Source organism: Mustelus asterias, chromosome 7, assembly GCF_964213995.1.
Source record: "Mustelus asterias chromosome 7, sMusAst1.hap1.1, whole genome shotgun sequence".
In the NCBI taxonomy this organism is placed as follows: Eukaryota; Metazoa; Chordata; class Chondrichthyes; order Carcharhiniformes; family Triakidae; genus Mustelus; species Mustelus asterias.
The window spans coordinates 74968965-74993102 of NC_135807.1; the positions used below are offsets into that span (position 1 = coordinate 74968965).

The 24138-nt window shown below is 41.5% G+C and overlaps 1 protein-coding gene across 3 annotated transcripts in view; it reads left to right on the forward strand.

The window, feature by feature from the left end:
- The window catches only part of cspp1a (centrosome and spindle pole associated protein 1a), a 204266-nt gene that overhangs the window by 116576 nt on the left and 63552 nt on the right, over positions 1–24138 (forward strand). For all 3 annotated transcript variants that reach the window (XM_078217092.1, XM_078217093.1, XM_078217094.1), the window contains 5 exons: positions 2938–3058; positions 8369–8516; positions 9032–9175; positions 18300–18412; positions 20977–21126. In XM_078217092.1, coding sequence (XP_078073218.1) covers positions 2938–3058; positions 8369–8516; positions 9032–9175; positions 18300–18412; positions 20977–21126 — 676 coding nt within the window. The remainder of the gene's footprint in view (positions 1–2937; positions 3059–8368; positions 8517–9031; positions 9176–18299; positions 18413–20976; positions 21127–24138) is intronic.

Below are 24138 nucleotides of genomic sequence, written 5' to 3' on the forward strand. Positions count from 1 at the left end.
CAATTCTCCACATTTAGTTGTACCCCTTAACTTGGTGTCATCTGCAGGTTGCAACTTCCAAATCATTTATGTATATGGTGAATGTTGTGGGAAAATCACCACTCTGAGTCAGATCTAAAGATTCAACATGCAGTTTATCGGACAAAGCTTTGGGAGAAGCGCTGGGCTCTCCGCAGTGCACGCAGTCACCTTCTCAACTTTAAAATGGCAGTTGAGCATCTTTTATACATTTTCAAATAATGGATGAGTACGGACATTGGCAGTTATCACATCGTTATACACAGAGTAGATACATTTATGCCCCCCTTCAAGGACTGATCTCGTAACAAAAACTTGGTTCTGCTTTATCTCAAGCTAAGGTGCCTCAAGGTCTGATTTATTTCCTGCAGTAATTTAGACACTAACAGGATTTAACTCGTTGTGCAATGTCTGTGCCCAAGTCAGCACATCTTAATGTCTTTTCCCAGAGTCCATTTTGTGCTAGGTAACCATCTTGTATCCTTTAATTTTGAGTTTACTCCAACAGTGAATAACAATGTTACAAAGTTGGATCCTTACAAGACACCACTTCCGAATTGATCCTGGATCAGGAAACCTTTTTAAACCCCTACCCTCTTTTGTTTTGTAGCTACCTTTCAATTCATTCTGCTACTGACTTTGCATGCCAAGACTTTTGCCATGAGTCTCCGTGACATCTTATTAGGCTTTCTGGAAGTTCACGTAAACCACATCTACTGCATTTCCCTTTGTTGCGTCAAAGAATCTAGTGAGATTGGTTAAACATGGCTTTTTTGGAAATTCAAGAGGACTATTACCTCTGTTTTTAGTTGTTTCAAATTTTGACGATTAGCTCAGTTGGCTGGACGGCTGGTTTGAGTGACACCAACAGCGTGATTTCAATTCTCGTAGCGGCTAAGATTATTCATGAAGGCCTGCCTTCTCAACCTTACCCCTCACCTGAGGTGTAGTGATCCTCAGGTTAAAATCACCACCAGTCAGCTCTACCCCTCAAAAGGGGAGAACAACCTATGGTCATCTCGGACTATGGCGACTTTACCTTTTACCTTTAGTTTGATCTTTCAACACAGATTTTAATTTCTTTTGTTAGAAAAAATTCTATTTCCCATTTAGTCTTTCGCCAAGCTCACATAGCAGACTATTAGTAAAGTTAAAGCGCATTGGGGTTATAGGTAGTGTCTTGCGATGGATAGAAAACTGGTTAGCAGATAGGAAGCAAATAGTTGGCATAAATAGGTCTTTTTCTGATTGGCAGGCAGTGACTAGTGGGGTACTGCAGAGATCTGTGCTAGGACCCCAACTGTTAACATTATATATTAATGATTTGGAAGAGGGAACTAAATGTATTATCTCCAGATTTGCAGATGATACAAAGTTGGGTGGGAGGGTGGGCTGTGAGGAGGATGCAGAGATGCTTTAGCATGATTTGGACAGGCTGAGTGAATGGGCATATGCATGGCAAATGCAGTATAATGTGGATAAATGTGAGTTATCCACTTTGGTGGCAATAATAGGAGGCAGATTATTATTTGAATGGTATAAATTGAGAGGGGTAGACACTCAGCGAGACGTTGATGTCCTTGCGTATCAGTCGCTGAAAGTAAGCCCGCAAGTACAGCAGGCACTAAAGAATGCAAATGGTATGCTGGTCTTCATAGCGAGAGGGTTTGAGAATAGGAAGAAGGATATTTTACTGCAATTGTATATGGCATTGGTGAGGCCACACCTGGAGTATTGTTTGCAGTTTTGCTGTCCTTATCTGAGGAGGGATGCCTTTGCTATAGAGGGAGTGCAACAAAGGTTTACCAGGCTGATTCCAGGTATGAGGTGAGACTAAGTCGGCTAAGATTATATTCATTGGAGCCTAGAAGAGTGAGAGGGGATCTCATTGAAACTTATAAAATTCTAACAGCATTAGACAGGGTGGATTCAGAAAGAATATTTCCAATGGTGGGGAAGTACACAACTAGTGGCCATCGTTTGAGGATAAGAGGTAAATCTTTTAAGACTGAGATGAGGAGAAATTTCTTCACCCAGAGAGTTGTGAATCTGTGGAATTCACTACCACAGGAAGTAGGTTGAGACCAAAACGTTGTGTGATTTCAAGAAGAAATTAGGTATAGTTCTTGAGGCTAAAGGGATCATGGAATATGAGGAAAAGGCGGGATCAGAATATTGAATTTGATGATCAGCCATGATCAAAATGAGTGGTGGAGCAGACTCGAAGGGCCGAATGACATAGTCAAAATACCTATTCTGCATCCCTGCTATTTTAGTACAGGTATCATCTCCTGTGAGTTTATCTTGCACATCCCAAGGTGACCCAACTGCTATCTATCATTTATTTTTGTTGTATGTGTGCTTGTGAACCATTTTAGTAATTCATGGCATTATGCTATTTAGCCCATCCTGCTTGTACCAGCACTTTGATAACGTTTCTATTTAATCCCAATGTCTTGCCCCTAGCCCTGTAAATAGTATTAATCAATTCCCCATTGAAAGTTACTATTGAATCTGCTCCTGCCACTTTTCAATCAGTGCATTCCAGATCATAAACATTTTTAAATGTTTCCTCATGTTGTCTCTGGTTCTTTTGCTAATTACTTTAAATCTATGCCTCTGATCATCAACATTTCTGTCAATGCTGATAGTTAACTGCTTAATTACTGGTATTCATTGCACTTGCATCAAGTTTGAAGGTCCAGTTTTCGACGGTACACAGTTCACCAAAGTCATTTTGTTTTGATAGTCTAATAGCTCTGTATATGTATATTGAAATGTAAAGTTTGAAACTATACTTGTCAGCAAAAATTACATTTTCAGAATTGATAACTGACAAGATATTGTCATATGATATTTTCATAGAAGCCTGTGAATTTAATAATTGATCTCAGCATTAAGTCTTAATTTGTTTTGCAGCACATCAAATGCACATGATGCCTCTAATGTCAGAAACCTTGGTGTTGGATTCCTGCCGGAACAAAACACAGTTTTATCAAAAGCAAATGCACACAGTTACCAGGACTCTCTGAAAAAGCAGGTGAATCTATATTTTTTTCATTTCTGCTAACTTATTTTGTCAATTTTATGTCCAATTTAGTAGGTATTATTGGTTGAACAAAGATTTTCCCTTTAAATTAAGATAATTGACAAAAGACGCTATTATTTCTATTTAGATCTTGTCTTGCTAGCCAAAAATAGTACATTTCCTCAATGGTTTTAAACAAATTTCAAAATGTAATTTGAGGTTGAAGTGATTCCAATAATTCTCAACTCCATCAGTTTACATTTCTATTGCACCTTTTAATGGATAAAATACTTTCGTATAAGGGGAAATTAAAATAATAGCGATGAATGAACAGATACTGATATGGAGGGAGGGATGAGGAGCATTAACCAAAAGTGCAGTTAAGTATATGAAATTTGATAAGTTTTTTAAGCTGTAGTGAGAACAGGGAGGAGAGATTTATTGAAAGGTTTCTAGGGAGTCAGGATATAGTAGATGAAAGCTGTATCATCAAGCAGTGAGAGTGAAGGACCAAAGGGTACAGAAAGGGTTAAGTGAAGCCATGAAGGAATTTGGAAATAACTGCCAAATTTAATATCTTGGAGGAGTGGGAACAAAGAAATGTCAGCAAGGATGGGGGTGGGTCCAACATAAGGTTAGAAGTGGGGGTATTTGCTAACTATTATATTCATAACTCCTTGGATAACAAAGCAGTCCTTGCTTGCATACAGCAAGACCTGGACAACATTCAGTCTTGGGCTAATAATTGGCAAGTAGCTTTCACACCCTCCAAGTGCCAGGCAATGACTATCTCCAATAAGAGATAATCTAACTGTTTCTATTTTCCGTTCAATGGCATTACTATTGTTGAATTGCTCAGCATCAACATTCTGAGACTTAGCAATGACCAGAAACTTAACTTGACCAGCATACAAATACTGTGGCTACAAGAGCAGGTCTAACTGTGAATTCTGTGGTGAGTGACTCACCTCCTCACTCCCCAAAGCCTGTCCACCCTCTATAAGTTCCAAGTCAGCAGTGTGATGGAATACTTTAACCTGGATGAATGTGCATCCTAGAACATTAAAGACACCATCCATTACAAAGCAGCCAGCTTGTTTGGCACCCCATCCATCACCTTAAACATTCACAGTGGCAACAGTGCAGACCATTTAAATGATGTATACAGCAACTTGTTAATATTTCTTCAGCACTTTCAAACTGTGATCTCTACCACCTAGGAAGACCAGATTGGCAGAACAACATCAGCTGCAGGTTCCCCTCCAAGTTGCACATCATCCTGACTTGGAAATTTATCGCCATTCCTTCACCATCACTGGGTCTGAAACTAAAACTGCAACACCCTTTCTTACCAGCCCTTTGAGTGTATGTGCACCTTTTTAGGCAGTGCCTCGGAACAGAGGATAACTTGCTATCATACTAAAAATTAGTTCTTAGGTGACTGAGGAGTCTTATGTGTGACCTATAGTCTCTGTGACAGGTAGGGCAGATGGTTGGAGGAGTGGGTGGATGGGGTGTCCGGATTGCCACGCGCTCCGTTTGTTTGGCTCCAGCCTGCTGTTGGTGATGAAACGTGAAGTCTTCAACTCCAATCCAGCTGCTTTTTCTCTATTTCAAGCGGACTTAGGCCAGGGATCCTCAAGCATCGCTGCACTCTTTCAAGGAGACATCGAGGGCGTCCTTGAAGCATTTCTTCTGCACTCCTGGGGTTCATGATGGAGCTGACCAAGCTACAATGGTCAATGCTACAATGCTGGTGATGTTAGCCTGAGTGAGAACACTGACATTGGTATGCCTATCTTGCCAATGGATTTACAGGATCTTGCGGAGGCAGCAGTGGTGGTACTTCTCCAGGGTTTTCAGATGGCTGCTGTACATAGTCCACACCTCTGAGATGTTTGGAGAGCCAGGGCAAACATGATGGGTCAAATGGCTTCCATCTACTGTGTATCAATTGTGAGATCCTCCGGTATCTTGATAGCCTACTTTCAACAAGGACACACATCAACGACAAGGTGCAACATTACCTTCAGTGTGCCAGCACATCCTTCAGCACATGAGGAAGAGTGTGTTTGAAGACCATGTTGTCGAATTTTGATAACCAGAGAGGAAATGCTTTGTGGCAGGGCAGGTTGATAGAGCACCTTTGTCACACTGTTGTTTAGTGTAAGGCCCATGCTATTGCACACCTCAATGAAGGTGTTGATGATGGCTTGGAGCCGAGTCTTCGAGTGTATGCAGATGCAAGCATCATCTGCATACTGTTGTTCAATGATAGGATGGGGCAACCATGGATCTGGCCTGCAGGCAATAGAGCTTGAACAAATTCTTGTCTGTTCTCAAGTTTAACTCCACTCCAACAGGGAGCTTGCCAAGTGAGATGGAGTACTGCAGCACTGCGGTTAACTGCGTCATAGGCCATACACAAGGGTGGTGCTAATCCCTGCATTTCTCTTGTAGCTGCCACGCATTTCAGATCATGCCAGTTGTGCTCCTGAATAGACAGAATCTGCATGGGGCTCTGGGAGGAGCTCCTCAGCCATAGAGAGGACTCTGATGACTTTTGCTGTGGGCCACAGTGGTGAAACACTCCGCAGTTACTGCAGTCGGACTTGTCACCTTGAAGTGAGAGAGGGGCAGCGGGGCCCTGGCAGCTAGAGAGACAGCGGGGCCGTACCCAGCAAGGGAGGGGCAGCGGGGCCATTTGCAGCAAGGGACCAGTACCACCTTCATGAGCTCATGAGACTGCCACTGCACTTTTTGAATCCCAGGGAGAGATTCCTGTAGGAAGGAGAAAGGAGGACTGAAGATGTATGCGTCCTCATATGTCCTTGGCCCGTTCAGTCATCTTGGAGCTCTTTGCTACTGGATCAAGGCCTTGCTCCATCAAGCCTGTGTGGTAGCTGGTGTGTATTGGTTACCCCATGTTAGAAGAACTCTTGCATAGGCACCTTCCACCCCTTAAAATGTAGCGACACCACAAAGGAGTGCAGCAGTTTGAGAAGGCAGTTTATCACCACCTTACTGAGCAATTAGAATGGGCAACAAATACAGGCCTTGCAGCGATGCTCACATACCAGGAGTGATCAAAACAAATCACATTGAATGACTGAGTTTAGTCTAAATTATTTTGGCTGATGCCATGTTGCTTTGTGCCTTCAGCGAAGGAAAGGAATGCAAATTTTAGTTGAGTTTTTATGAGAAAAGAGCAATTATTCATCCTTCAACATGCACAAGGGATATATGCCTGCCATTGGGAATTGTTATGAGATTAAATTGAGAATTGGGAGATAGTCTGAATTATAATATTATTAACGCCCAGGCCAGAAACTCAAATGTGCTTTGTGAAGTTAGTCTAGACCCTAAGTTTTACATTTGATTTTGGGAATGGTGAGCATAAGGTATTTCACTCCAGATATGATTCAAGTGATCCACTAGGCAGCTTTTATCAAACAAGGTTTATTTAAGAACACAGTTAGAATATAACAAAAAGAACTAGCATAACTTTTGCCAATGACAAGACTTAAAACTTGACACATTATAATGCTTAACGGCTAGCTATCTCTGTTGTTCCAATTTAAAGCAATACCCCATAGACATACACCCTTCTTCAGAATTAGCACTAAAACAAGTATACTCACGTGATACTAGTTTTCCAGCTTTTTAACACAAATGGTCCAAATCCAAACAGCAGTTTTCAGAGAAGGATATATTCTCAAGACAGCAAAACCGAGAAGTAAACTTAGTCTCTAGCACAGTGGTTCCCAAAGGGTGCGGCGCGCCACACTGTTGCGGCGAGAGAGGATGGCAAGTGTGGCGGGAAGATTCGAGGGCAATCAAAGAAACATTTAAACATGGTTTAAACAAGCATTGTTTTATACTTTCTGGATGTCCCATGATCATATTATAAAGTAGTTGTGTTCTATGTTCTGATTCAAGCACTGCTAGGAGTTGATTTTTTTTGTTTTTGAATGTATTTCTTATCAATAAAAAATTTGGTGTGGCGCGAGCAAATTTTTATTCCGAAAGTGCGGCCCAGTGGAAAAAGTTTGGGAATCACTGCTCTAGCAGCTTCTAGTCTTCAGACTTCTTAGACAAAAAAGGATACATCCCTCTCTGCAACTTCCAAAGCAGCAACACTCAGACAGTAGAATCTCCAACTCCAGAGAGGGGAAAAAAGAGCCACTGCTCTCTCTCAACTCCAAGCAGTGTCTGAAACAGCAACTAAGCTGGAATTCTCCATGAAAGCCTCGCTGCCCCCAATCATGTGACCTGACCTGTCAATCAGCCTAATCAAGCTCTACTCTGCGATCCCAGGGGAACATTAAAGCAGCAGGTCACTGCATTAGTACAGGATAAAACAAACACTATCAATTATACTGCTTCAGTAACAATATAGGATACCGGTTATATACAAAATGGCTCCAATAACATGTCAGGGACTGCTAGAAACATCCTGCAGAGAAACATAATTAAAATATATTTTTTTAAAGGCACAGCATCATCACAATATGTGCCCTGCTGACAAAAACAATTCCAAGCTGACACTGTTGAAAATGATTTTAAAAAAAATTATAATATATGGTTCACAATGCATGATATAGCTGGAGCACATCTGGGTTGTAATAAAAGCTGGCTCCATGGCGGGGGGGGGGGGATAAAATCAAAGGGAAAGAAATGATATAATTGTAGAAGACAAGGGAGAGAGACAGCCAACATCAGAATTGCAGAAGACTGCAGCTAGCCCCACTGAGAGAATCCGCGTTTTCTGCCGTTGCTGAACCAGAAGACTCTTTTTCCCAGATGTCGCCTTAACCTGGTTGTGGTAATTGTTTGTTGGACTTAACTCATAGAGTTATTTAATATTGGATGTTGTTTGGGGGAAATGCTGTCTCAAAGTTCAGGTCAAATGTAGGTAGTTTTGGGGACCAATTGTGTGTGTGTATAGTCAGCAGTATCCTTAAGTGTCATAGAGTATTATAATCCTTCTTGTGTGTGTTTTTGTTTTAAGTTAATGAATATTCTTTATTAACTGTTCTGACAATGACTGGATTGTTTCCTCACTGGATTGTACGTCATACCAAAAAATCATACACCACTATGAACTGGTGTTCCAAGTTACCCCTCTGGGTTTTAGGATACTCTCGTATTGAACATCAGCTTGGTTCATATCACTGTCCCTAACTCATGATTTAGATATTTGCCAGCATTTTTTCATAATTGCAAATTTCACAATATGGCGTTTGTGTTTGAACTCTGTCTTTAGCTGATTGTTAAAAATGAGACTAGACAATTATTTAAATACTTGATGTATTCATACAGATGCAAGAAAGAGAAGAGAGGAAGAGAAAAGAAAAAGAAGAGAAGGTGAGATACGATGCAAAACTTGAAGAGGAAATGAGAATTTACAATCCATGGGGAAGAGGAGGAGGAGGTGCACCTCTCAGGGATGCAGAAGGAAATCTGCTAAGTATGGCTTTAAATTTATTTTCCAAACAATTTTATGTCGTAGAAGCTAAGGCATATAATTATGAAGTGTTAATATGCTTGACCATTTTATATACATTGACCCCCACATTGACCAGTCTTAAATTGGGTATAACATAATTTAAAATCAGAATAAAGTTGCCTGTACTTTGTCCAATGAAATGTCTTAATCTCAACAGGAGAACAATTTTACATATTTTGAATTCCAACATAGAGCTCTGAGTGTGGCTTCCAATTCAATCAGTATTCTTAATTTTATACAAATATCTACGCTTACACGCATGAAAAATTGGGGTAAGGCTTCCCATATATATATATATATATATATATAAAATATATCTTAAAAGAGGCTTGGATTCTACCAGGTTGGAGTGGATTTGATTCCAGATTCAAGAGATCAAAGTAAATAACTCCATCATTAATTTCCTCTTTGATTTCCAATTGTGTTTACTATATTTTGAAATGTGTTTATTTTAAACGTTTGATATTCCTATGCAGCTGATCTGAAGAAAATGCATAAACAGAATGAAGATGCTTACAGGGACTATCCTCATCAAGGAAATCAGGATTCCAGAGCTGCGGGATCTCTTAATCCAAATTTAACCAGGCCAGATGCTAATGCATCCCAAGAGAAAAGTCAAGGTAATTTCATGTGCTAATAAATGTTTAAAGTATAAATGAATGTAAGAGCTTCACATGCTGTGGTATGGGAAACTCCCTTTTCAATTCCAAGATATTGTCCATCTCCATTCTATTATGTTGGTGCCAATTGTCTTTGGGGAGTGGCAAAAGGAGGATTTACTTTTTAAGGTTCTTTAGTTGTTACTTTAAGGGATGTCCCTTTGTTCCTGCTTTCAATTGCACCTTGTGTGCATTGATTGTATGAGACTGTTTTTCCTTGTCTGATTTCACTTCATGCTTGGTCTCATCCTCTAAGTTGATTACACCAAAAGGAGTGCAGGAAAAAATGCGGGCTGAGTTGGTATGAGTTATTGAGAGTTTGGTGTGGACTTAATCGAGTATTATGAGAATTTTCAGCACCACCTTTTGAGGTTTATGTATCTTGTTTGGTGTGTTAAGACATTTCAGTCCTGTGACATTTCTGAGATTTCAAACCCTTTGGCACCTTCAGTGCACAGATCAGTCCCCATTTGCATCTCTGCAGATGGGTCTTGTCTATTCAGGGGGTAGCACCACCTCTGAGGAGGAAGATGGAGGCTAAAGAGAGAGGAGGCCAGGTGGTCACGGGCATCACCTCAGAGGAGAGGCGCAGACACAGCATGTTCAGGGCTAGCAGGGAGGGCAAGGAGGATGGCCCACTAGAAGACAACAAACAATAACTGCCAGGGTATACATGCAGCAATCCAACTACTTGGACGTGACCAAGGTCCAGTGCCGCAGGAGGCTCTGGCTTTCAAGGGAAGCTGTCACATCCATTTGCCAGATGATTGGGCTGGAGGTAGCCTCCAATTGTGTGGGTGGACACACGATGCTTGTGGCTCTCAAAGTCACTTGCACTTTTAAGCATCTGGATCTTTCCAGGGGTCAGTGAGTGATCTTTGCAGAGTCTCCCAGACTGCTACATATAGCTGTTTCAAGCAGTCAACAGACTGACGCTGTGTTCAGGTGGGTTAGCACATTGATCCATTTCAGGACAGACCAAGCAAGCCAGGCTGAGTTGTCCAGAGGCTTTGCAGCAATTGCAGGGTTCCCTCGCATCCAGGGTGCCATCGATTGCATCCCCATGTGGTCATCAAGGCACCAGCCTTTGTCAATAGGAAGGGGTCTGACTCCATAAATGTTCAGGTTGTTTGCAACCATAGGACCCATATTCTACATGTTTGTGTGAGGTACCCTGGCAACTTCCATGATACCTACATACTGAGATATTCATGAGAGTCAGCAAAGCTGTTCATGGCTCCAGCTTGCTTTGATGGATGGTTGTTAGCTGACAAGAAGCATCTCTTCAAAAGGTGGCTGATGATTCCACTCATGCACTCAAGGACAGAGGCTGAGGAACGATACAATCATTGCCATGTCTCCATAAGTAAGAAGTTTAACAACACCAGGTTAAAGTCCAACAGGTTTATTTGGTAGCAAAAGCCACACAAGCTTTCGAGGCTCTGAGCCCCTTCTTCAGGTGAGTGGGAATTCTGTTCACAAACAGAACTTATAAGTTCTGTTTGTGAACAGAATTCCCACTCACCTGAAGAAGGGGCTCAGAGCCTCGAAAGCTTGTGTGGCTTTTGCTACCAAATAAACCTGTTGGACTTTAACCTGGTGTTGTTAAACTTCTTACTGTGTTTACCCCAGTCCAACGCCGGCATCTCCACATCATGTCTCCATAAGGGCAGTGATGGAGAGGACAGTAGGTTTGCTAAAAGTGAGGTTCCGATGCCTGGACTATTTAAGTTTTAAGTTTATTTATTAGTGTCACAAGTAGGCTTACATTAACACTGCAATTAAGTTACCATGAAAATCCCCTAGTCCCCTATCTGGAAGTCCTCTGCAGTTTCTGCCAGAGTGAGTGTCATTTATCATCATTGTTTGCTGTGCTCTGCATCATCTTTCTCTCTATAGAGGCAAACCACTGGACCAGGAGGACACAGACAGGTGTGCCTGCCTGAGAGGAGGAATCCAATGATGACTCAGGTGCAGAACCTGTGCAGGCAAATTGTGAGGGGAAAAAAGCCTGAAATGAGGAGCCTTCAGGAAGGAGGGACCCCAGGAAGGCCTTGATTCAATGTTCCTTTAGCTAGGCTGCCAAATCCACAGATAATTGCCCCTTAGTGTCCAAAGATATGTAGGTTAGGGTGATTAGCCATGGGAAATACACAGGATTATGGAGATGGGGAGGGCTTGGGTAGGATGCTCTTTTGGAGAGTCCGTGCAGCCTTGATGGACTGAATGTCCTCCTTCTATACTGTTGGGTTTCGAAGGCTTGCCTTCCATCTGAGACCAAGGGCACAGCCTCCTTCCCAAACATTTCACACATAACTATGCAATGAACCTAATTTTGCATCACTACCTCAGTAATTAAGTTTGCTGCCCCAAATCTTTCACCAGGCACTTGAGGCAAAAACCCATCAAATACACAGGACACTCGGGGCTTTTGAACAAAATAGTCATTTTTCTTCATGACATTGAAGTGAAACAAACAAGAAGCATCCAATCTGAACTATTTATGCACATGTAATATTTACCAAAAACATAAACTGCCTATGCAAACTCATTGCTGTGCTCACTGTGCCTTAAGTTTGTTAACAGGTGCTACAATGCCCCCCACCCCCCAAATCCCTTGTTGATAGCAGCATTAGAGGCAGATTACTTACTGTGCTGTCTTGTTCGCCCAGATGACCTTGGCGGCTATCCGCTTACCGGCAGGACCTGAGCAGGCTCTGTCTCAGAGGGTGCACTCAGCGACATGGCTGAGCACTCCTCATTCGTCGGAGATTCTAATGATGGTACGGTGACTGGAAGAGAGGCAGAGGAGCTGCGGCTCTCATCCCAGGGTGCTGTGAGAGGCGTCACAGAGAAGACAGGCAGCTCGTCCTCCATAGTAAGCTGTGTCTGGACCTCTCATCTGAGCGACTGGGTGGTGCATCCACTTCCCACACAGGCAGTGACCTCATGAGGTCATGTTAACCACCCCATTCTCAAGGGCAATTAGGGATGGGCAATTATTGCTGGCTTCGCCAGTTATGCCCATATCCTGTGAAAGAATATGAAAAAGGTAATGAAGCAGTCATGTCTGCGTGCAACAAAACCTTTTCGCAGCCTCCGACGTATCATCATCCTTTGTCTGCAAGGGGAGAGAGACTTTCTCTTACTTTAGCTGTGTAATTAATAATACATTAATAGCTAAATAAATAATGTTAGACAGACGTAGCAAGGATGGTATTGTGCCATAACTACAGGTGGTGGGAATTTGTGGAATGCAGTGTAATCCCAGACACCCATATCTGCCGTAAAAGTATACAACCTGTGTAACTTTGGCTCAGAATTGCTTCGCTGGACCCTGAATTGCAGGAGTTTCTGGGGTTTTTAGTTTATTTATTAGTGTCACAAGTAGGCTTACATTAACAATGCAATGAAGTTACTGTGAAAATCCCCTAGTTGCCACTCTCCGGTGCCTGTTCGGGTACACTGAGGGAGAAGGATGGGTATCGGAGAGAAAAGGTTACTTGGACACTTTGCTGCAGACAACAGTTAGGCAGAACTAGAGTTGGTCAAGAGGGTGTGACTGCATGCCAGGCAGGTCCAGATGACCAGAATTCAGTGATGTAGCCTCAGCCTCTGATTTTGTCCAAACAGAGACAAGATACTTGCTACCTGTGTAGATGGAGAGAAGGTCTGTAGGATGGATGAATGTACTGATCATGTGGTGAAAAATGTGGGGGTGCAGGCATGGATGGCATAAAGTGCTGCAGGGAGGATTAATTGGGGACTCTTTCCCCCCCCCCCCCCCCCCCCCCCCAACCACCACCCTCTATTGGAGAGGAAGTCCCGAGCAGCCAATCTGATTGACCAACAGCTCTATTAGTCCTGGCACACCAGGAAGGTGATAGTGGCAGATTATTAGAACCAATTCTGAGAGACAGGATGAACTGTCACTTAGAAAGGAGGATTGATCAGGGATAATCAGCAAGCTTTTATTAGGGGAAAGCTGTGTCTTACTAATGTAATCAAATTTTTTGAGCAAGTAACAAAGAGGATTGATGGGGGTAGTGCAGTGGATGTTGTCAACATGAATTTTAGTTTGACAAGGTCCCAGACTTAAAGTAAAGGCCTATTGGATACAGGGGTATGTCATAAGTTGGATCTACAATTGGCTCAATGATAGGAAACAAAGGGTATTGGTTGAAAGAAGTGTTTGTGAATGAGAAGTGGTTTCCTGTGGTGTCCCAGAAGGTTCAATGTTGGGTCCCTTGCTGTTTGTGGTATATATTAATTATTTGGACTTAAATGTGGGAGGCATGATTGGGGAATTTACAGATGACACAAAAATTGGCCATGGAGTTGATTGCGAAGAAGATAACTATTGATTCCAGAATTATATCAATGGTTTGGTTGATTGGGAGTAAAAATGGCAGGAACAAAGAACAGTACAGCACAGGAAACAGGCCCTTCGGCCCTCCAAGCCTGTGTAGCTCCTTGGTCCAACTAGACCAATCGTTTGTATCCCTCCATTCCCAGGCTGCTCATGTGACTATCCAGGTAAGTCTTGAACGATGTCAGCGTGTCTGCCTCCACCACCCTACTTGGCAGCGCATTCCAGGCCCCCACCACCCTCTATGTAAAAAACATCCCTCTAATATCTGAGTTATATTTCGCCCCTCTCACCTTGAACCCGTGACCCCTCGTGATCGTCACTTCTGATCTGGGAAAAAGCTTCCCACCGTTCACCCTATCTATTCCCTTCATAATCTTGTACACCTCTATTAGATCTCCCCTCATTTTCCATCTTTCCAGAGAGAACAACCCCAGTTTACCCAATCTCTCCTCATAGCTAAGACCCTCCATACCAGGCAACATCCTGGTAAACCTTCTCTGCACTCTCTCTCTAATGCCTCCACATCCTTCTGGTAGTGCGGCGAGCAGAACTGGACGCAGTACTCCAAATGTGGCCTAACCAGCGTTCTATACTGCTGCATCATCAGACTCCAGCTTTTATACTCTATACCCCGTCCTATAAAGGCAAGCATACCATATGCCACCTTCACCACCTTCTCCACCTGTGTTGCCACCTTCAAGGATTTGTGGACTTGCACACCTAGGTCCCTGTGTTTCTGTACTCTTGATGGCTCTGCCATTTATTGTATAACTCCTCCCTACATTATTTCTTCCAAAATGCATCACTTCGCATTTATCCGGATTAAATTCCATCTGCCACCTCTCCGCCCAATTTTCCAGTCTATCTATATCCTGTGTATTGTCCGACAATGCTCATCGCTATCCGCAAGTCCAGCCATCTTCATGTCATCCGCAAACTTGCTGATAACACCAGTTACACCTCCTTCCAAATCATTTATATATATATTTATCACAAATAGCAGAGGTCCCAGTACAGAGCCCTGCGGAACACCACTGGTCACAGACCTCCAGCCGGAAAAAGACCCTTCGACCACTACCCTCTGTCTCCTATGGCCAAGCCAGTTCTCCTTGTATCCCATGAGCCTTAACCTTCTTAACCAACCTGCCATGTGGGACTTTGTCAAATGCCTTACTGAAATCCATATAGACGACATCCACAGCCCTTCCTTCATCAACCGTTTTTGTCACTTCCTCAAAAAACTCCACCAAATTTGTAAGACACGACCTCCCTCTTACAAAACCATGCTGTCTGTCACTAATGAGATTGTTCCGTTCTAAATGCGCACACATCCTGTCTCTAAGAATCCTCTCCAACAACTTCCCTACCACGGACGTCAAGCTCACCGGCCTATAATTTCCTGGGTTATCCCTGCTACCCTTCTTAAACAACGGGACCACATTCGCTATCCTCCAATCCTCAGGGACCTCACCCGTGTCCAAAGAAGCGACAAAGATTTCCGTCAGAGGCCCTGCAATTTCATCTCGTCTCCCTGAGCAGTCTAGGATAGATGCCATCAGGCCCTGGGGCTTTGTCAGTTTTAATGTTCCATAAAAAACCTAACACTTCCTCCCTGGTAATGGAGATTTTCTCTAACGGGTCAACACCTCCCTCCGAGACACTCCCGGTTAACACATCCCTCTCCGTCGTGAATACCGATGCAAAGTATTCATTTAGGATCTCCCCTATTCCCTTGGGTTCTAAGCATAATTCCCCTCCTTTGTCCCTGAGAGGTCCGATTTTCTCCCTGACAACTCTTTTGTTCCTAATGTATGAATAGAATGCCTTAATCCTGCCTGCCAAGAACATCTCGTGACCTCTTTTCGGTAGAGTTCAATCCAGAGAAATCTGAGGTAATGCATTTCGGAAGGGCAAACAGTGCAAAGGAATACACAATATACAGGAGGATATTAAGAGGGGTAGAGGAAGTGGAAGACCTTGAAGTGCATGTCCACTGGTTCCTGAAGGTGGCAGGAAAGGTGGGTAAGGTGCTACTGAACGCATATGAAAAGCTTTTCTTTATTGGACGAGATAGAGAATACAAAACAAGGGATGTAATGCTGGAACTGTACAATAAGCTAGTTAGGCCACAGCCTGAACTAGCTGTGTGTAGTTCTAATCGCCACATTACAAGAAGAACTTAATTACTCTGGAGAGAGCAGAGGAGATTTAAAAGAACGCTGCCAGGGCTTGAAAATTGTCTATGATTGGATAGGCTCGGGTTTTTCTTCTTGGAACAGAGAAGGTTGAGGTTGACTGAATTGAAGATTGAGGCTGGTTGGGTACAGTCTGTACTTGCCTGTTGCGAACAACGGAAGCGACATGCTATTTGAAATAATCTGCCAGTCTTTGGGACTTGCGGACCCCATACCTAGCATTACACTGGCACTGAAATTCATATGCCGCATTACTGTTTTGTGTAATAGGCAGAACATCTTTTTGGCTTCGTGGCAAATACCACTTGTATTGCTACTGCATAGTGACAATGAGAAACAGGTTACTCAGGATTTTTAGATAACTTGCCCTTCCAGAGTCATCTGAGGTAGACTGGGTAACTTTATGGGTTGTAAGTGATGGCTTTCAGCCATCAGGGTAGCCATTATCCCATAAGATGTCTTTGAGGCACTCTATTTCAGCATCAACCTTGCATGGTGAGCAATTGGCTTGGGCCCTATTTACAAGGTTGCCAATAAGGCCAATCTTATAGAGTTTTACAGCACAGAAAGAGGCCTTTCAGCCCATTGTGTCAATGCTATTCTAATCCCATTTTCCAAGACTTTTGTGTGCTATGGCATTTCGAAGTGCTCAGCTAATGCTTCTAAAATGTTGAGGGTTTCTGCCTCTACCTCCCTTTCAGACAGAGATTTCCAGCTCCTCGCACCTCTTTCCCCCAAGAATCCCAATCTGTGTATTGAAGGTAGGCTTGCAATAGACCATGGTAGGGAACCACCTGGCAGATTTCCTAAGAAATGTAAATAAATTATTAGATGCTGCAACGGATTTAAATATAGCAAACATGTCATCTCCATATCGGGAATATACGGGATAGAGTTATTCCATCAAAGACACCTTTCTCTTGGAACCCAACAACGATTTTGCGATTGCTGGGCCTAGAGGGGATTCCATGGCAACGGCATCTATTTGGGTCTGCATGGTTACTTTAATGCAAGTTCCTGAGTTTGTAAGCTCAATGAATTCTGATTCACGTGATAGTGGCGGGTCTAGATCATCATGATATAATGATGGAGCACAAATATCTATGGCTACATTAAGATGAATAGGTCAGCAATGTCAAATGAGCACTTAGACACAACATTACTATTGATATGCAAGTCCTGTACAGTCTTCATAAATGTGAAGGAATCCTTCACCGTGTATCTGAAAAACTTGTTCAAAACTGGTACCAATTCATCCAACTGTTTGGCCAATTCAGGCTGTGTAGAATCGATCATAGATAAGATTGGGTGTAAAGGCAATCACTTTTGGGTGTCTTGGGAAGCCCACACAAATGCAGACACAGCGAACCATGAGGATGAATGATGTCATATATATCACCTGGCAGCTCGTTGCTCTTACACAGGTGCAGCAATTATTTTTTAAAGTTTACTTTTGAGCAATCCATTCCATTCTCAATGAATAGTCCGAATTTGAATCCATTGGACCTGTCTCTCAACATGACCAAATAGCCTTACTCACAGTGTGGCACATTTGCATGTACTAGAGGCTACATATATTGGTATACTCGGACCTCTTCTTTGCAGACAGAAAGACCACTGTGCCTGTTTCAGCTAAACAAAAGTTGCATCCATTCACTGGTTCATTCCTCCCGTCAATGCTTTGATCAATTAGAGTCGAGCTGCCTGGTTTAAATTTTCAAACAATGCTTGACCGTTAACTGTCACCATTAATTGGTAGGGGCATTGCCATGGAGAATGCACCAATCAGAATCCACTTGCCAACCAATCAGCACTCTCTTCTCATAGTACAAAGTTTGTTTCCCCAGCAGTGGTATTCTTGTGATTTTCCTGATGAGTGCAAGGTGAAAAGCTTCGACAAAATTTCTGTTTTTCAGCAATACTTGAGTTCTGTAATACCAAACGACTATTCATCTACTGATTAGTAAATCTGTGCCAATTTATAACCTAAGACATGGTTAGACAAAGTGTTTTGTCCTGCAACTATCCAAAATTGGAGGAAAGACAGTTGAACATAGACCAAGCTGGCCACAAATTGGCTAGCTATTTGGCCAGTTAAGGCACACATTAGGTTGTAAGGAACAAGGGCTTTTCAATAGGAGTTGGAACGCATCGGGAGTCAAAACCAAAATTGTAGCATGAATGTGGGCAGGAAGATCCTTGAGTAGTGTATTTACATGCTACTTAGAGGGTGACCAAATATTGCCTCGTATTTTCTATCATGTTGAAAAATGCGGTACCAAAATAGGCTAAATAACATTACAAATTGTAAAATATAACTCTGATAGTGTTCAAAGCTGTGGGCTGTCTTTGGTTTCAGATGATTAACAAGTCCCCCGGCTTGACTCTTGATTTTGGTCAAATCTCTGAAACAAATTTAACCATTTAAGTTATTTCTTCAGTGTATGTTTCTAGATGTTTTGAAGGTGAAACAAATTAAGCCATTTAATATTTTTTCTATTTTTTTTCCTTTTTGTAGGGTTTGCATTTGCAAATACAGCACAGCTTTCCCAAGGAAATGCTTTCAACGAATCGCAATTTGAAAAAAAAGTAACGGAGCAACAAAAGTACAAAGAATATCTACGCTTGCAAGTAAATGCAGTTGAAGAGAAATTTTCATTTCCCATTGAACTATTTTATTTTTTCCTGCTTCTCCAGGCCTCAAACTTTTGTTTTTCTGCTTCATCTGGAAGAATGGGCAAGTGATCAAGGCTATTTTTTGACAGTTACACATTATGCTTGGTTAAGAGAAGTTACATCAGATATTGAGTAGGATATGGGAACACAGGAAGAGGAATAGGCCATTCAGCCCCTCAAGCCCACTCCGCCATTCAATAGGATCATGGCTGATCTGTGGCCTAACTCCATGTAGCTGCTTTTAAACCCATGTCCCTTGATACCCCCGCTCAATAAAAAAATGTCTGTCTCAGACTTGAACCGAACAATTGAACCAGTATCCACCATCTCTTCTGTTTAATAGTTTCATTCTTGGAGTGAATGGCGTGATGGAGTTTTTTTCTTCATTTTAATTGAAACTTTAGTACATCCAAATTCTTGGTGTGCAACTCTGATGCATACAGATTATTTAAAAACTTTTGCTTCTGAAAAGGCAAAATAGTTTTGCTGATATGTAAGAAATGAATAGGAATCTATTTGTATTTGAAAACTTAGTTCTGGATACATACACAATTGCCATTTTTCTTAATTCATGTATCTTCCACATTGCTTGGAATAAGTTTATTAATCAAACAATGAAATCACAGATTAATAAGCCATGGGGATTTTCAGTTATTCCTGCTGTTATAAAATTATGGCAAGATCTTGGGTCAGGACTCCTATTTACCCCTTTTCCACCCTAGATAAAGATTTTCACACTGAAATTATGTGTTGCAAATATTAAGGAATTGGCATAAATTACAGTTGCATAGTTGCTTAATTTTGGTCTTGACGTCTGAACAAATGGCCTGGCTTTTAACAGTGCTAAACAGAACATTGATTTTCCACATATTTTACACATAATTTCAGGCAATAATGTTTATTAAAAATCAAATACCGTTTCATCCTTTGTGTGTGCTGTGATGCTACAAAGTCGTTCAGGGTTTCCATTCATGCAGTTTCTGCTGGTGGGTGACATTTGTATAGGAATATCCTAAAGTGCATTGTTTCATGAAAAGGTCTGGCAGGTGCCCTGTTTGGTTCATTTTGTGCTTCAAAATGGGGCTGTCAAATTCAAAACATTAATCTATTAGATTTTTGTGAGCTGAACTACCGGTTTACTGGCTGTCACCTTGATTTCAGATTAGTAGGACTCTTGCATTGATAATGAATCCACCATGTAATCTGGTACTTGGATAGCGGTGTACTTGAACTCAAAGAAAGAGGAAGTCACTACCTACTGTAAATAATTTACTATTTTCCTGATTTTAAAAAAAATCTTGTTTACTAAGCTCTATCCATTGGACCTAAGGTAAGTCTTTGAGGATCTATATTAACTTGGCCAGGTTACTCTAAATCAAGACACAAATGTCTCAGAACAGCTTGATGGCTGGATATATTACAGGTACTCTGCTATGAATTCTGCTTTGGCTCAAAAAATTGACCCCGACAAAAGTTAAATTAGCTCCAACGTTCCTTTATGATTTTTCCCAGCTAAGCAGTTAGACAAGAAAATATAGAGCGAATTCTAATTTGCTAATCCCTGTTTAATTATGGATTTACCTAACACCTTTGTTTCACAAGAAATAAATAACTTTAAATTGATGGAAGTTTACATTGTATATGTCGACCAAATGCTGCTACTTTTTGATGAATGAAAAATGAAAAGGTGTTAAAACTGTAATACAGTGCAAACTTCACTGGTCACATAGTAATTACCCTAATACCTCTCATTGCTAATGAAGATTTTTGAACATTAATCTGAACAACTGAAGTTAGGGTTCCCATTTTCTTTTGCATCAGATAAGGCTGGCTGCCAACAAGTTTAGCTGGTGATGCAGCAGTTTATCAGTTGGCTCATAGCTCTCTCACATAGTTATCTGAAAGTGGTTGCTGAACTTGCTACAATGCCGGAGTTAAGCAGGCAAAAATATTCCCTGAATTCTCATCATGACACCGTAACTTCAGATGAGTATCAAAAGGCAGAGTACAATAATTTAGGCTAAGGGGGGATTGCATTTGCTGTCAATTCTTGTTATTTACTGTGGAGGTTCCTAACATTATGGAAAATAATTGAGATTTTATCCTTTCAATTTCTTAAATTGATTAAATTCAGAAATTATTTTGGGAATGAACCAAGCTCCATGGGTGCAGTCCTCCAAGCCATTTTTCAGAGAATAAAGTTGATACTTTTATAATTTATGCATACATTTTTACTCGCTATGTCTTATTTTCTTTGTGTAAATTAATTTAAGTCTTGAGCAAATAGAATTGAATGGTTTAGTACCCATGCTAAAGAACTGAATATCTGATTAGCATGAGGATCTGTTGCAGCAAAATTGGAATGATGAGCTAATTTGAAGTTTGGAAATTTAAAGGAACAGTCCCTTAAGGATGAATTTCTTCCTCCTTTTGGGACGTATGGAGATTTAAGTAAAAAGCAGCTTTGAACAAAACATTTACAAGTGAAGAGCTTTAAATTCATTTTTGTTATATTCCAGATTGAAGAGAAGCGACGCAAGGCAGAGGAAGAACGTGAAAAATGCAAACTTGAAGAGCAACAAGAGGAGAAACGCCTAGCTGAACAGAGGGCTCGAATTGCAAAAGAACTTGAAGAAGAGCAAGAAAAGAAACGCCGAAAAGAAGAAGAGGTAGTCTTCTGTTTCAGTCCAAGATATGACTGGACTGTGCTCAATTTGTTCATCAGTTTCTGGGAGTAGAAGCTATGTTAGTTATACAAGGATCTGGTTCAGTTATGAACGCACACTTCAGGAAGGGTATGTTGGCTTTGGGGCATGAGTGATGCTGATTCACCAGAATGATACTTGGGCTCAAAGAGTTTTGAGGATAAGTTGCATAAAGTAGGCTTACCTTTCATAATTTGTAAAAGATTAAGGGTGGATCTAATTGGGTGTTTAAGATAATTAAAGGAGTTATGTGAGAGCTACTATTTCCTCGAGGTGATGTCCAGTACAAAGAAGCATACGTAACTTTAAAAGTAGAATGACAACATGGGTTCAAGGGCTTGAATAGTTTCCTGGCCTTTATTAGTGTTTGTATGTATATATAATAGAGGTGTTGAATTAAATCTACATTATATGCATAGTTTTGTATATAATTCAACATTGTTACCCCACAAAATTCAGATGTGGACCAGGCAGGTTAATAGCATGGGCACTGGAATTTGCGGCGTAAGTATGCAGAGCTGGTAGATTGTGATATTAGTCAGTATTTAACACTACTTTGACTGTAGTTCAGCTATTTTACAGTTTAACACTGCAGCAATTGCCCTTTCATCAACCTTGCATACATGAACATGCTTTCAGCAACAGGAGGTATTTTCCCCCCTTTCACCATAACCACTGATATTTCAGGGGATCATTCACCCCTCTCAGATTAGTTGCTGATTTATTTCTACTGCATGATGCTACGGCAGTGGAAGTGTTTAGTGATGTGTACTGCTACTTAAAGTTGTTGAAGTCTAAAGGGAATGGTGTGGCACAAGTTGCAGAATTTAGTTCTCATTTCAAGGGTTTTGCTCTTTGTGACCATCTGTTCAACTTTCTCTGCTGCTTCCCTTTCTTCTGTAGCCCACCAAGACAAATGTCCTCTAATGTTTCCCCTGTCCTAATTCTGAATTTGCATCTGGCTCCAGTTTCTTCCTATCTCCCTTCCTTCTGTCTCAGAACTCAACTTGTCGATGAGCCTCATCTGTTGCTTTCTAAACCCTATTCCTACTAATCTTCTGTCATCCAGCTTCTTTTCCTATCTTCAATATTAGCTGATAATGGTTCACTCTCCACAGATACTATTCCTCTGTTCTCCAAATCTACTATCATCATCTTCCTTCTCAAAATACCAAACCTTGACCTGCTTCACCCTTGCAGACTATTGCCCCATCTCCAACCTCCCTTTCCTATCAAATTCTTGAACTGGTGTCACTTCGCAGACCATCTTTCTCAGAACGCCAATTATGAATCCCTGCAATCAGGGATAGTACCAAAAGCCTCTGAACCAAAGTTACAAATAATATCCTAACTGTCACAGCAGTAAGTTTGCTAACATACATTGACTCCTGGTTAAGCAATGTTTTAATTATACAATTATCATCCTTGTTTTGAATTCCATCCATGATCCCACTTCTCTCTATCTCTAATCTCCTTCTGCTGTGCAGGTAGCCCTGCTCCCGCCCAAATAGCTCTCCAAACATTCGGGTCTCTTGAGTATTCTCAATTTTAATCTCTCTCATTGTTGACTGCGCAATTGCCAAGGCCATAAATCTCTTTCAGAGGGCATTTAAAAATCATCCACATTGCTGTGCATCTGGAGTCGCATGTAGGCCAGACTGGATGAGGATGGCAGATTTCCTTCCCTAAAGGACATTAATGAGCTAGATGTTTTTTTATGACAATCACCAATGGTTTTTGGTCATCATTAGACTTTTAATTCCAGATATTTATTGAATTCAAATTTGACCATTCAATAATGGTCTCTGTATTACTAGTCCAGTCACAATATCACTATGTCACCACATTCCCAGAACGCATTGCTTTTGAATATAGTGAAAGCAGATTCAATTCGTCTTTAAAAGGGAATTGGATAATTATCTGAAGAGAAAAATATTGCAGGGATGTGGGGAAAAGGCAGTGGGTGTGGAACTAAGTGAGTTGCTCTTGGAGGGTCAGTACATATGTGACATGCAGAATGGCCTCCTGTGCTAGAATCATTCTATGATCCTTTTCTGTGATACTCCTTCAAACAACCACTGTTGTATGACTATACTCAAAAGCATTATGAAAGTCAATGCTCAGTGTCTTGGCAGCAGTCATGGCCAAACAATGTGCAATGTTCATTCATCCTTTGTTTTTAGAAGTAATGCATCAGCATGCAAGCTCTCTGCTGACTTATTGACTCCATGATTACAGCATGCAGCTGTGCTGTTAATTGTCTGCATGCTCAGCAGGGGACCATATGTGCACCAACCTAGCATGAGTTAAAGTCAGCCTGCACTTCTTAAAGTCTGCTCTTAAAAGGAAATGCATTTTGACTGCAGGTATTAGAAGTGTCTCAGAAAATGTTTCTTGTGATGAATAAAGAGCATAATTGGAGCAGCAGGCCAGAGGGAGGGCTAACAGATTCTCTTATGTAGCACTTGAGGCCTTAGTACAGAAGATGGATAGGAGGAGAGCCTCGGCTCTCCAGGCATATACAAAAAAAAGGGAATAGGAGCAATTATGAGATGAATGCAATGAAGCTGGTTCTGAGGACCTGGCTGCTGAATGCATCTTCAAATTCCATCTCCAATGTACCACATGACCAACCAAGACACCACTTAAGGAATCACACCCCCATCAGCAATCTTTAGCAATTAGAGCACATGCCTAACATTCATTTGCTCCACCTGACTTTTGATCACTTTTTACTGTTGCAGGCCTCACTCCCAAATATTGCTTGTTCTACATCTTTTCAGCTATCGCGGGAAAATCATTCAAACACAATGCAACACCCTCACTGACAACCTCCCCTTTCTCTTTCAGAGCAAGGTGGCACATAACAGGAGAAAGCCGCATAGGATCATAGGGTAGCAGACACACTTGCATCTCTTGGACCTTGGAAGAGACAGTGCTCTATCATAGATGCTTCAGTGACTTTTTTTTCTTTAT